This window comes from Thunnus maccoyii, chromosome 2 (genome assembly GCF_910596095.1).
Source record: "Thunnus maccoyii chromosome 2, fThuMac1.1, whole genome shotgun sequence".
Lineage (NCBI taxonomy): Eukaryota > Metazoa > Chordata > Actinopteri > Scombriformes > Scombridae > Thunnus > Thunnus maccoyii.
Genome location: NC_056534.1, coordinates 31,195,556 through 31,208,438, shown reverse-complemented (window position 1 = coordinate 31,208,438; position 12,883 = coordinate 31,195,556). Strand labels below are relative to the sequence as shown.

The 12,883-nt window shown below is 41.0% G+C and overlaps 1 protein-coding gene across 4 annotated transcripts in view; it reads right to left on the bottom strand.

Moving 5' to 3' along the window:
* Nucleotides 1-12,883, bottom strand: part of tsc2 (TSC complex subunit 2) — a 30,379-nt gene that overhangs the window by 16,304 nt on the left and 1,192 nt on the right. For 2 of the 4 annotated variants that reach the window (XM_042427629.1, XM_042427650.1), the window contains exons 1-24: nt 9,513-9,674; nt 7,627-7,807; nt 7,442-7,528; nt 7,227-7,337; nt 6,987-7,134; nt 6,536-6,653; nt 6,391-6,439; nt 5,914-6,039; nt 5,693-5,766; nt 5,447-5,573; nt 4,360-4,503; nt 4,119-4,256; nt 3,909-4,012; nt 3,654-3,735; nt 3,316-3,471; nt 3,105-3,224; nt 2,397-2,519; nt 2,195-2,301; nt 1,929-2,085; nt 1,519-1,641; nt 1,254-1,388; nt 772-961; nt 498-591; nt 307-409 (exon numbers count right to left, since the gene is read on the bottom strand). In XM_042427629.1, coding sequence (XP_042283563.1) covers nt 307-409; nt 498-591; nt 772-961; nt 1,254-1,388; nt 1,519-1,641; nt 1,929-2,085; nt 2,195-2,301; nt 2,397-2,519; nt 3,105-3,224; nt 3,316-3,471; nt 3,654-3,735; nt 3,909-4,012; nt 4,119-4,256; nt 4,360-4,503; nt 5,447-5,573; nt 5,693-5,766; nt 5,914-6,039; nt 6,391-6,439; nt 6,536-6,653; nt 6,987-7,134; nt 7,227-7,337; nt 7,442-7,528; nt 7,627-7,761 — 2,751 coding nt within the window. In that variant the 5' untranslated portion in view covers nt 7,762-7,807; nt 9,513-9,674. Of the gene's footprint in view, nt 1-306; nt 410-497; nt 592-771; nt 962-1,253; nt 1,389-1,518; nt 1,642-1,928; nt 2,086-2,194; nt 2,302-2,396; nt 2,520-3,104; nt 3,225-3,315; nt 3,472-3,653; nt 3,736-3,908; nt 4,013-4,118; nt 4,257-4,359; nt 4,504-5,446; nt 5,574-5,692; nt 5,767-5,913; nt 6,040-6,390; nt 6,440-6,535; nt 6,654-6,986; nt 7,135-7,226; nt 7,338-7,441; nt 7,529-7,626; nt 7,808-9,512; nt 9,675-11,471; nt 11,620-12,883 lie in introns of those variants that run through there. The other 2 variants (XM_042427644.1, XM_042427637.1) reach the window with 2 other exon arrangements.

Genomic DNA, 12,883 nt, shown 5'->3' with positions numbered 1-12,883 from the left:
TATCCTATTAGACATTTGTGTGAAACTTTGTCATAATCAGTGTGTAAATTCTTGAGTTATGGCCAAAAACATGTTTTGTTAGGTCACAGTGACCTTGACCTTTGACCACCAAATTCTAATCAGTTCATCCTTGAGTCCAAGTGGACATTTGTGCCAAATTTGAAGAACTTCCCTCAAGGTGTTACTGAGATATCATGGGACGGACAGATAGAAAGACAACCCAAAAGCATTATGCCTCTGGCTACAACTGTCACAGGCGCAGAGGCATAAAAATCGATACAGGTAAGAGGACAAACAGACACACACCTTTGTGATGTATTGAACAAAATCCTTGCGGAAGGGGAGTCTGCAGCGTATGAACCACATGGCAATCACGTGGTGGGCCAGGGACACGATGTACTGGTTGAACCTGAAGGGAATAAGAGAAGCTAAGAGGTCCAAGTGTGTCTGTGCATCTGAGACTATATATGTGTTTGTGTGTGTGTATGAGCACTTACTTGGAGGGGTTAGTGTAGGGTAGTGAGATGGCAAACACACTGACATACTGCTCAGCTACAAAGTTGGCATACAAATGGGGCAGACGCACCAGAGCTGTGAAACAGAACAGAAGAAAGAACACAACAGCCAGACACTTTATTAGTTTGTGCTGCCACTATGACAGAAAACTTTGACAAAACTGACTGACCTTGAAGATTCAACAATGGTTTAAAAAATAAATAAATAAATAAGAGAAGAACTAAAGAACTTCTTAGAAGAGCTTTTGGGACTCACTTGAGAGGAATTCAAGCATCGGAGATGCCATGGCAACAGTTGCAGAGATGTGGGTGAGCTTGACAATAAGAGCGGGAAGGAGCTTGATCATGATGTCAGGCATCTCCACTGTGCACATTGTAAGAGCCACCACACACTGCTTGGCACAGCGGTAAATGAGACCAGTCTCGAGGCACTGAACCAGCTCTCTCTGTAGAGGGGAGAGGAAATAAAATAATGTGATTAAAAGTTGTAAAGGCTGTTTGTGTGGATGTGACTCCATGTATGTGAGGAGAGTGTGACATACAGGACCAGAGATGTTCTGGGGCCAGAAAACCAGCCATAATAGGATGCTCAAACTTGCCCAAATTTGGTCTTTTGGCTCCATGTGAGTGGAAAATATGTTTGTGAGCAGTAAACCTATAACACAAGCTACAGACCGTCCTAGAAACCTGTTGGTGATGCCCAAAATGGTACGACTGTTTCTCTCTGCTGGTTTGTACCTGTCTTGACTGCTCCAGGTAGTTGTGGTAGGAGGTGATAGCTGTGAGGACAGGAACCACCGCCAGCTGAACGTCAGTTCGTGAAAACCCCTCTGGGGTCTTCTTCAAGCGCTCTGAGATCAGCCGATCCGTCACCTACACACAGACGAAGAAATTGGCAACACTGAGTGACATTTGGTGGTATGTAAAGAAGTGAATTTGAACGTATTGTACACATAGTTAATTAGTTTGCATGTGTATGTATATTTATATATATATGCACTACCATGCAGCAGAGTGTTGAACAGAGCTGATCCAAGCTGCATGGTGAGGTGAGCAGCAGCACTTTGTACTGCAGCATCCACGGCAGCTTGTCGAGAACCAGCTTCAGCACCTTCCAATCTGTCTCCTGCCAGAGAAAAACACATCACTTACTGAACGCTGTGGGTGCATGACAGACATCTTTAAAGACAGCAGGGACATCACTGTAATCAGCTGTTGCAGGAGTACGTGTGCTGTGCAAAAGCTATTTGCTACACATGAGCACTGGAGCATTAGCTATACTCAGTTATTTACTCCTCAAGAAATAGCAGACACTATTTCGATGCAGATGCTGTCACTCCGTGCATGCCACTTATCTCGTCTGTGAGTTGGATACAATCATATTTTTATGTGTGTGTGTGTGTGTGTGTGTACCATCTTGAGGCACTGCAGGAGAACACTGAAGGCAGGTGAGTAGGGCAGGTAGGCTGAGCGTGTAGAGGGGGGAGGAGCGGCAGGTGGAGCGGGGCTGCCAGCAGGAGGAGATGTTGAACCTGTTGGCTTCTTCTCACTGACTCGCTTCTCTGGGTCCCTGAAACAATAAAAGACACAATTAACAGTTTTCTTATGATTAAATTGACTGGATTCTAATAAGGAAACAGATGAGAGCTGTGTCAAAAATGGTGCGTGTGCAGCCTCACCCTGTGTCACAGTAGCAGTAAGGGCTAAACCTCATGGCCCCGTCTTTGTTGGGCACCCCGAGACGGTGAAGAGAGTCTGCTCGCATCATCAGGAAGAAGTCAAACACCTGAAAGAGAAGGAGAAAGTTCAAAGGAAAAGAAGTTAACAGGCAAGTGCATTACAGATGCAGTAAGAGATATAGAAATAACGAATCACCCCTACCTGCAGTCTAATACTGGAGGCGATAGCTGAGCAGTACTTGTTCTTGTAGTGCAGCTGCAGGTGGCTGATAAGCAACTCATAAACACGACTGGCATGGCTGGCTGGTAGGCTGTAGAGCTTGCTCTGTCAGGAGGAAAAAAAGATGGATTTATCATCAAACAGGTCTTGTATTTCTGCTAAATTCACAAATACATCATTAGATTGGTTTTTATTGCTATTTTTCATAACTCAAAACCTCATGTTATTAGATTCCTGCTTTGATTTAACACATTACTTATGTAAACAGCGCCAGGAAAAATCAATTAACTTGTAGTTTGTATTTACTTGCTGTTTATTGTTGATCTGTGTTTTAAAAGACCTGTCAATCATTTTGGGGGTGACAGCAGGCTCCAGTCCTGTGTTCTGAAATTTGTTGGTGGGTGAACCTTTTGGCTACATTTGGATCATGGAGGGAAGTTAAACTGAATGTAGATAATCAAATCAGCAAAAATTATATCCTGTTTGTTTGTTTTTTTAAATCACTGAAAATACATTTTTAGTTTGAGATGTTTGTAGAAGTATGAAAACAAAGCAAGTTTGGAAAATAGTAAAAAGATCAAATTCATATTTTTTCAACAAACCATGTCATTTCTCTCTGAAATTACCTCTTAATGTTAATTTTAATGTTGTTTTTGTGAATCCAGGCTCAATATCTACTTGTATGTGTACCTGAAGGATTTCCAGTAGTCCCAGTATAGCAGTCCTGACATCCTCCATAGGAGACTCTGCTGTGGGGTCCCTCTCAGAAACCTCCAGGGGCCCTGAACACACCAGAGAGCGGCTGGCCACCTGGTGAGAGAAATTATCTCATTATGGCTATAACAGACAAAAACTAAAGGACACAGTGAGGGTAGATGTGTGTGTGTGTGTGTGTGCGTACCCGCTCAATGATGTCCAGTAGGCTGGTGAAGTGATGTGTGTTGCAGCCCTCAGCAAGGTCCACCAGTAGCTGGGTGGCCTGTTTTCTGACAGCCAGGTCCCGGTCTTCAGCTATCCCGCTGAGCTGGGGGATCACCACCATTTCAATCAGCTCATCCTGAAACAGTTGGACGGAAAAGACGAGACAAAGAGTTTTATTTAGTTGAAATTTAATGATCTATACATCCGAGACAACTACGTCAAAACAAATTTCAAACACAGCGCATCAATCAATGTTTTAGAGACAGAGACTGGAGCGGCCTGTGTGGAGCCATGGCTTGTGTGTATAAGCATACAGACCTCGTAGAGCTGTCGGTTGGTACTGAGAACGAAGGACAGGATATGAAGCACTTTGATCCTTATCACACTGCGAGTCTCGTTCCTTTCAGGGAGACGGTGAGATAACAGAGAGGAACAGGAAACATTACAACCCAGCACAGATGGGACAAGACAGGGATTGAGGTGATAATTAAAAACAGACTGACACAAAGAACACTGAAACCTGTCACTGAGAGGTGAGATATCATCACCATGGTCCTTGCGTGTGCATCCTACCTGAAGAATTTCTCCATGAGGCGGTGAAGGCTCTGAATCCAGCCGTCTTTGGCAGGCTGGATGGACTGGGCCCTGTACGAGATGAGGGTCAGCACCGACGCATCCTGTCCCATACAAGCACCCACAAACAAGAGCGAGATTAGAAGCTGCAGTGTGCGAGACGACGAGGCAAAGTATCACAGAGAGATGGAAACTCAAAAAAGAACTAACAGGTCTCTTGTCAGCACATTTCTCCACCAGACTGAAGAACTTCTCTGTGGAACCATGGTAACCGTTCTGCTCATACAGCTCCTCTACTGTTGTCAACAGCTCATAGACGATGGCCTTCAGCTCCGCACTGCCTATTGTCTGTGAAGACAGACGAGACAAGCCACTTGTTCAAATAAGAACTGATATTTTATTCTGAGTCTGAACACGTACTGTTTGTTTGTTTGGATGCATGTGTTGGTACCTGGATCTGCTGCAGCAGTCGCTCTATGATGCCCAGCAGGATGTCCCAGGTGACGACCTGCAGCTCCTTGCCGTACTTCTTGATCAGTCTGGTGATGGAGAGGACGATTTCATAGGACACCACTTCATTGGCACACGACATCGCCTGAGTGGAAGAGAACAAACGACGACAGTGATCACGACTGATTAACTGTGTTTACAGGATTCGAGTACAGTTTTATTCTTTCAAGCTGGTTTCTATTTAGACATTTCTCATGTATCATTCACACATTGTTAGTCAGTCAATGCTCTTGTGGATCCTTACATCTAAGGAAGGTGCAACAACTGATATAGTAACACTGCATAATGCTTGATATAATAATATTTTGAGTAAGGGTGGATCCAGCCTGTGCCACACACTTGCTGTGTGCTCGACACCGTGGCATTCATGTAAATACACGTGTGTCATAGTGAAAAGTGACAGAGACATGTTTGGACAGAAAGAGACGACTGATTCCTCACTTTCCTACAAATTTCCAGGATTTTTTTTTTCAATTTCCTAAACGTAGCTACTGCATAACTGTTCATCCTTAAGACATTTCTTTGAAAGGGTTAAGTAATATGGTAGTATATGGGAAATACTCTTATTATAGAGTTTTTAATATAACAACTCCTTAAATACTCTCATTATAGAGTTTCTAAGAAACAACCTAATATCTTAATATGTAGTTCGACACAAAACTACTCACATAAAACTAAGTATTTTCTGTTAAAGAATTGTTAATTTAAGAATTTTTGCAAATTATCATCTACATATGAACCAAAATGTAATGAGTGGGCACTTACCATTTGCTTTTTCTTATCATTTGTACCAAATTACACCCCCCTTTCTGTAAAATGTCCTGATAATACCTGCAAATTACTCTAAAAAACTAATTAAAAAAAATAAAGTGTTAGCAGGACCTTTTTCCCCCCCAAAGTATGCCTTAGTTCTGTTGTAATATCATTTCCATAATAAGATCAAATCTAATACTGATATTATTTTTGCTACTATACCTAAATTAGGTATTAAATTTTAATATCAGAACAAGACTGCATGCGTGTGTTACCTTGTAGAAAGATGGCAGAACAAGTGTGGGTGTGTTTTTGAGGGCAGGGAGTCTGTGTGCGCCCCACAGCGCCATTCCAACGAAGAATACTGCTCCTCTCAACAACGGAGCATCCTCCATGTACACCCTGGCGGTTAGACAGACACACATAAACAGGAGAAACACACCCTCTCCACAATAATATACGCTGAGTGATGTACTGCAAGGCCAGAAATATGCTTAAACTGTTTAATTCACGGGTGATACCTCTCCTCCATTATGCGGCACATGGTGTAAATAGCACTGTGGCCGAGGTGAGTCCCTAACACCTTCCTCATCAACTGGAAAAGCAGAGAGCGGCACAACAGAGGAGAGAAGATCAGAGGAGGCGGTTATGAATTATGCCCCTTTAAATCAAAGCCTTCACATAAAAGGAAAAGGTGTGTGTGTATGTGTGTGTGTGTGTGTGTGTGTGTACGCTCTCTTACCTTCCAGCAGGATTCACAAAACTCTTTGACATTGACAGTACGACAGAGTGTGATGATGAAGACAGTGAGAGAGTCTGAGGGCAGGCAGTTGTAACACACCACTGCATCCAGTACTTGTAGAGCCACCTGGAAACATCAAACACAACCGGAGAGACCATCACACACACATACACACACACCTGCACACACACACACTAAATATACTGTATCAGCAAACTGAGCAAATACTGGAGTCCAACTTTAGCTGACACTGGTGCTGAATAAAACCAACTACATTTATTTAAAAAATAATAATTTTACACCACAGTGCCAGCTCATTATTGATGTTTTCCTAATTATTATATTTATGCAGATGTAACCTGTCACACAAATCATGTTAATCACTTTAAAACACAGTATCTTCAGGCTTCACATAGGAAACTAAATCTTATTAATAAATTGTTCTTTATGTAAAATGAAGTATAAACAAATACCCACCTCGATATCTGTTGAAGATGTTGTTCTATTGCACAGGAGACAGATTTTCCTGCAGAAAAGCCCCCAAAATCAGAACAAGCAAAAAAAAAAAAATGCACTTCATGAATAAGAGAAATACAAACATGTGTCTGTCTGACTGACTTACTGGACCATGATGGAAACATTCTGGTCCAGGTAGCAGCTGTTGAACTTCACCAGATTTACGAGAACGTGGAGAAAGTCTGAGGTGAGACCTATGTCCATCCACAGGAGGACGAAACGCGCTGGGGGAGAAAACAGAGAGAGCAGGGAAACAAATGTTACCAATCAATTAAATGATCTGTAACCAAACAGCAGATGCACTTGTAAGAAACAAACTGTTCAATTAGCTGCTGTCAACACAAAGTCAATCTACAAAGAGCAACATCTGCCACAAGTTGAAACTAACCAACTGAGAAATGACTGTTTAACTGTTTAAATCTGTATTACATCACTGGAATATAGATTTTAATTTCAATTTATAACCAAAAAGGATTCTGCTGGTAAATCTGACAATGACTCTGTGTAATTATCTCAAGTGCTGCGTTATTTTCTGATCATCTTAAATCAAGTTTTACCTATGTCCTCTTCCAGGTAGGTGATGTCCTTCCCGTTCTCGGTTAAGGCCTTGAAGACTTCCAGCCGATCGGAGAGGTCCTCGTTGCTTGGTTGGTAGTCTCTGATCACCTTGAAAAAGTAGGCTCTCAGAGGGCCGAGCCGCTCGCCCTTCACATAAACAGTGAATGTGACTTTAAGAAATGAAAGCAGCTATACAAACGTTTTGCATTGATTGGACTGGATGTGTTGTGTGTATCTACCTGTCCCTGTATTATGGCCCTGAGCAGCTGCAGGACAGCATGTCTGGCCTCAGGTGGCTGCTCTGGAGTCAGCATGTCCTCCACGGCTTTCCATACCGCCTCCACTGCATGCTAAAAAAAAAAAAAACACACACACACACATACACACACTTTAACACACACAGATGACTGCATGTACTGCTGCATCACTAATATCACACCACCAGCAGACGCACCTCCTCAAATTTTTTTGTTTTTGCGAGATCACAGACGTGGTTCATCATACGAACGCGGTTGCTCAAACCACAGTCCGGGTGGAGCTCCTGAAAAACAAAAACGGAAAGCCAAAAGTAAAAAGGCAGGGCAAATTTGAGTGTGTATGAATGTGCAAAAGTGTTCAGACATTCTCTTCTCTGCACACCTTGATGATGTCAGTAGTGATAATAAACTCGGACGGTTTGGTGTCGGTTTGTTTGCTCGGCGGACGCGGGGGTCCGAGCCCAAAGATCCCCTTCACCTTGTCCTTGAGACTCTCCTTGCTTGGCTGCTTGTTCATGGCCCAGCCTGGAGGGGCAGCAAACTATACAAGCTAGGACCGATGGCTGCGTAGAGAAACAGTGACACACGTTTATTAACAACCATCACAGTAAGCTCAGGTTGTTACAATGCAAGACCCCAATACATTCAGGCCCTTGGAACTGTTATGTAAATTTGCACTCAGTTATTAACTAGATGAATATGAGCAAAAAGATCAAGAACAATATTAGCTATAACTAGTGTTTGAATAGTGACATGTTGACACACACATGTAGCATCCTAGTGATCGTGAGTTCAATCCTCAGACCAGCAGGATGAATCTGGGTGGGGAAAGTGAAAAAGCAGCTCTTGACCCTCCCTCATTACCACCACTGAGGTGCCCTTGAGCGAGGCCCTTAACCTCAAACAGCTCCAGTAGAGCCGCTCAGTGGCCAGCAGAGCAGACTGTGGTTGTACTGGGCAGCTTCCAGGTGTGAATTTGTGTAAGTGTGTGAATGTGATCAGGGTGTTCCTTCCTCTCAGTGAGAGTGAGACTTCCATGAATAAGTGAATAAAAATAAAATAAATTTAAAGGGCCAGTTCAACCAAATTGCAAACATGCTATCAACACTTTATATGCAGACTAATTCTTTAATAGTAAGGAGCTCAACTGAAAACCATTCAGAGGACCCAGAGTAACCGAGACACTGCTTCCAAACGACTGCACTGCCGGTGGGTGTAATTTTTCAGTGTCATTAGCACCTCAAACAAAATTCTTGTTCTGCATCCAAGAGCAGCACGACCTGAATAACAATGGGAAAAGTCTGCGTGTATAATTAGACGTGCATTGTTTAGAACACCTGTGAGTCTATGACCATCTCTACTTTTTATTCCCTCACTTTTTGGATGATGAAATCTGTGTATTTAATAAATGCTGAATGTTTATGTTATCTTCCATACTGTCTCTTAGAGCTGAAACAATTAGCTGATTAATCAATTAGTCGATTGACAGAAAATTAGTTGCCAACTATTTTGATAATCAATTAATCTGTTTGAGTCATTTTTGAGGAAGAAAATGTCCAAATTCTCTGGTTCCGGCTCCACCTCCATGACAGATAACTGAATATCTTTGGGTTGTGGACAAAACAAGACATTTGAGGACGTCTTCTTGGGCTTTCACCATTTTCTGACATTTTATAGACCAAACAAGTAATTGATTAATTGACAAAATAATTGACAAATGAATCGATGACAAAAATAATCATTAGTTGCAGCTCTACTGTCTAATTCTTTTGACTTTTGGACAGTGTAGGCTTGTTATATGAATGATGTTTACCTCACAGACAGGCAGATATCTCAGAAACGGGTCAAACAAAACCCAAAACTAGTGCAGTAAGGACATTTTTTTTTTGTAATTTGGTTAAACAGACTCTTTAAGACTTCCACCACCAGGATTATCCAGCAGTGAAGTTTGGAGCCTGTAAATGTGTAACCCTGTGGACTTGACAGGGACAGAGACAGAGGGGAGGGGAGGTGAGCAGACAGACAACGACTCCTCTGTTTCACTTCAACAACAACAACCAACACATCGGTGCAAGGTAGCCTCCGAGCAGAGCAAATATCTGTCAACAATTCACAACACAAACATGGCAGAATTGGGTGAAATGTACAATGGCGCTTCTGGACAGTTAGCTAATACGCTTTATTACATTGCCTGTCAGGGGCTAGCATGCCTCGCTGGTATTCAAGGTCTGGTAGCCTGAAAAACAACGCCTCCTCCTCCCCTCTCACCTCGTTAAAGTTGAGTCTCTTTCGGTTTCATTCAGTTACAGCTTCGTCCATATGCAGCCAACTGAGCCGCTTGCGTCTGTGCATTGATGTAAGTCTTGTGTTTGCAGCTGAAAGCTTGCTCTCGTCTACGCTCCTCAACCAACCGGATGCAAATTCTTTTCCCTAAGATTGCGACGGAAGGAGCCGTCCCCCTCTGCCTCTGATTGGCTAATACTCGTTGCCTTCGTTGGTTAGGTTTAAGCATGAGGAGTTTTTCCTTTTTTAAACTTTATTTAGAACAGTACAGTACGATTATTGATTTTTCATTCCTCAAAATAATAGAAACAGATTCAAAACAGCAAAGCTCTATTAACAATAAATAAAATAGATCTAGATAAATATAAATAGAAAAATATAATAATGGTACATGTACATAAAAAATAAATATACTTAAGGCATCTTCACATATCAGAAGTCAATATTAACAGTCCTGTACACAGCCAAACATACCATTGCAACACAAATCATTTATATTTTGAGACCTTATGAAAAAATCACACAGATGACCCATATGGTAGCAGAATTAAGTGAATAAATAATACAAAACAAAACTTTCTGCCTTGGTTAAAACACCAGACGTTGTGACACAGTATGACATTTCTTTTGTATTGGCTGTATTGGCCATTAACATGAATGAATGTGATATTTACCCATAATTATAAAGATATTGACCATATCAGATACTTCTTTGGAGAGGTTATCTTTGTATATTAGAATTTCGTGTGCATCAAATTGTGTGACATTTTCCATTTTAATACCTGGCCGGTTATTCAGGTTCTGTCTAAACTGTAATGTGCTAATCTAATAAAAAAATTGGCCATTTTAAATATTTTGAATATTTATCCATGATTGTTAAATTATGGTCACTTATTCTGATGTTTGTGTCTCTTGTATAATCATGAAAAAAAAATTACATTTGAGAATTTTCCCAATAGTTTTGTTATTACAATTCCTATCACTGATAAGCATTTATATCTGGTATGACTATCTGTAGATTTAAGTGAGAGGGCATGTTTTGTATCGAGTGCATAAGGAGGAAGAGTATTGTTTTACATATTTAGCTGAATTCCCTGTAAGAACACTGCAAATCAAATTTTCCTTAAAGGTATTAAATTGCAAGAAGTAGCCACAGTCATCCATCAGGTCAGTAACAAAAAATATTTTATTTTCATACCAATTTTGATTGAATAATGTTTCCCCAATGATTGTAATTGTTTTGTTGTTCCACAAGGTGCAGTAAAATAATGGGTAAATATCATCTTCCAATAATACATATATATATAATTTGTCTATGAAATTCTGACAACTTCAAATGCAATTTTGCAATTTCAAAATCACACTTTAGCAAAAATTCCTACCCTCCAATTTTCTTAAATATGTTTCTGGGGATGTGAAACCAAATTGATTCAGTCTGTGACATAAAGACTTCTATCCAACCTATTTTGAACACTTGTACCTTTGATTCAAAGTCAAGTGTTTTTAAACCTCTCTTGTTACATTCCTTAACCAGTTGTGATTTTTGTTAATGAAGTGCGTTTTGTTTCTCCATATAAATTTGTATATTACAGAGTTAGTCCTTTTGATGTTTTGAAGAGCAACATATAGTTTAGGTATGAGGAGTGAAATGGGTAGGAGTAGGCAGAGCTGGGTTAGGGTAAGAATATCAGGATCAGCCAATCAGAGGCAGAGTAGGGCGGGTCTTCGCGGAAAATTCCGTCGCCATCCTAGGAAAATTATCGCCAACCTTCTGGAACCGGATGACACGCTAATGCTCTGACAGTCACTTCCTACAAAAACACGTTTAGCCGCGGTCGCTTGTGGGAAATGTTGTTTTACGCGAGCTAAACACAGAGTATGCTAATCTGTTTGTGAGTCTGGTTTTCTGGGGCGGGGGGGGGGGGTTGGAAAAATTATGAATACCTTTTCCACAGATGATTTAGTCACCCTTCTGTTACCCAGCAGTCGGTAAAAGTGTTGGCAGCTGAACAGCTACATACTGAAACTGAATGGTTACCTAACTGTATCTGGTGACCAGCTAAACATGCTCACGATGCTGAAGTTGGTTCTTTGTTGGGATACAAGCTGCACTGTCGCCTAGCTGCCTGTGCGTGGAGCTCTTGGGTAACAAGAAGTCCTTGTAATGTTATTGCTTTACTTAAAGGATAGGTTCACAGTTTTCCAAGTCTGTCTTAAAATAACAGTCAGGAGCCCAAATGAACATTGAAAAATGTTTTTCTTGCCATAATCATCCCTCCTGTTCATACTGACCATTAGAAGATCCCTTCATAATGCACTTACAATGTAAGTGATGGGGGCCAAAATCCACAAGCCTCCTTCTGTGCAAAAATATATTTAAAAGTTTATATGAAGCCAATATGAAGCTTCAAAATGAGTCAAATCAAGTAGATATCTTTCAACATTACAGTCTTTTTAGTGCCAAAGTCCCTCTTTTTGTTACTCTACTTCCACCGCAGCTCAACAGGGAAACACTGTCCGAGGAAACACAAAGAGGGAATTTGATGCTAAAAAGACTGTAAATGTGGCAGATATCCACTTGATGTGACTAACTCAGACTGCTGAAGCCTCACATAAACTTTCAAATGCATTTTTGCACAAAATGACTGTGTGGAGACACTGTGGATTTTGGCCCCATCACTTACACTGAAAGCACATTTGAAGTGAATCTTTTAATGGCCGGTATGAACAGGAGGGATGATTCCAGCGAGGAAAACCTTTTTCACTGTTCATATGAACACCTGACTGTTGTTTTAAGACAGACTGGAAAAACTGTGAACCTTTCCTTTAACTCAACTTTGATGTGTTACTGAGTTACTGGGATAATCCTAAATATTACACTGAAGCATCAAGGCGAAAAAGAACGAAGAGAAACAAACAGTTTGGATGGAAAGTTAAACCTTCTTGAATGTTTCCTGGATTGATGGTAGATTTTTGTGTTAACACTTGACTGAAAGAAGGACTAAAGTACCAAAATGAATACTCTAATAGCAAAGACTTATATAGTTCAAACTTCAGCTCATTAAGGGATTGATGACAGCCTGTCAGTATATGCAAACAGTGTTATTTTTACCATGAGGCCTTTGAAAGTGGGTGCATGTCCAAATTCAGGCTCATCGTTTACATTGATCTCAATCAGTGATGATCATGAATTTGTTTGAAATAGGGAACAAGGCTGCTTAGCAAAACAGGCTGCAAATACTGACCAGAAGGTGTATTCTAACAATGGATAATAGGTGTTTTATTAAGCATAAATTGACATGAAGACGGAAAAAACAGAGAAAACGTGACACTGTCAAAACAGTGTCGTTGTAATA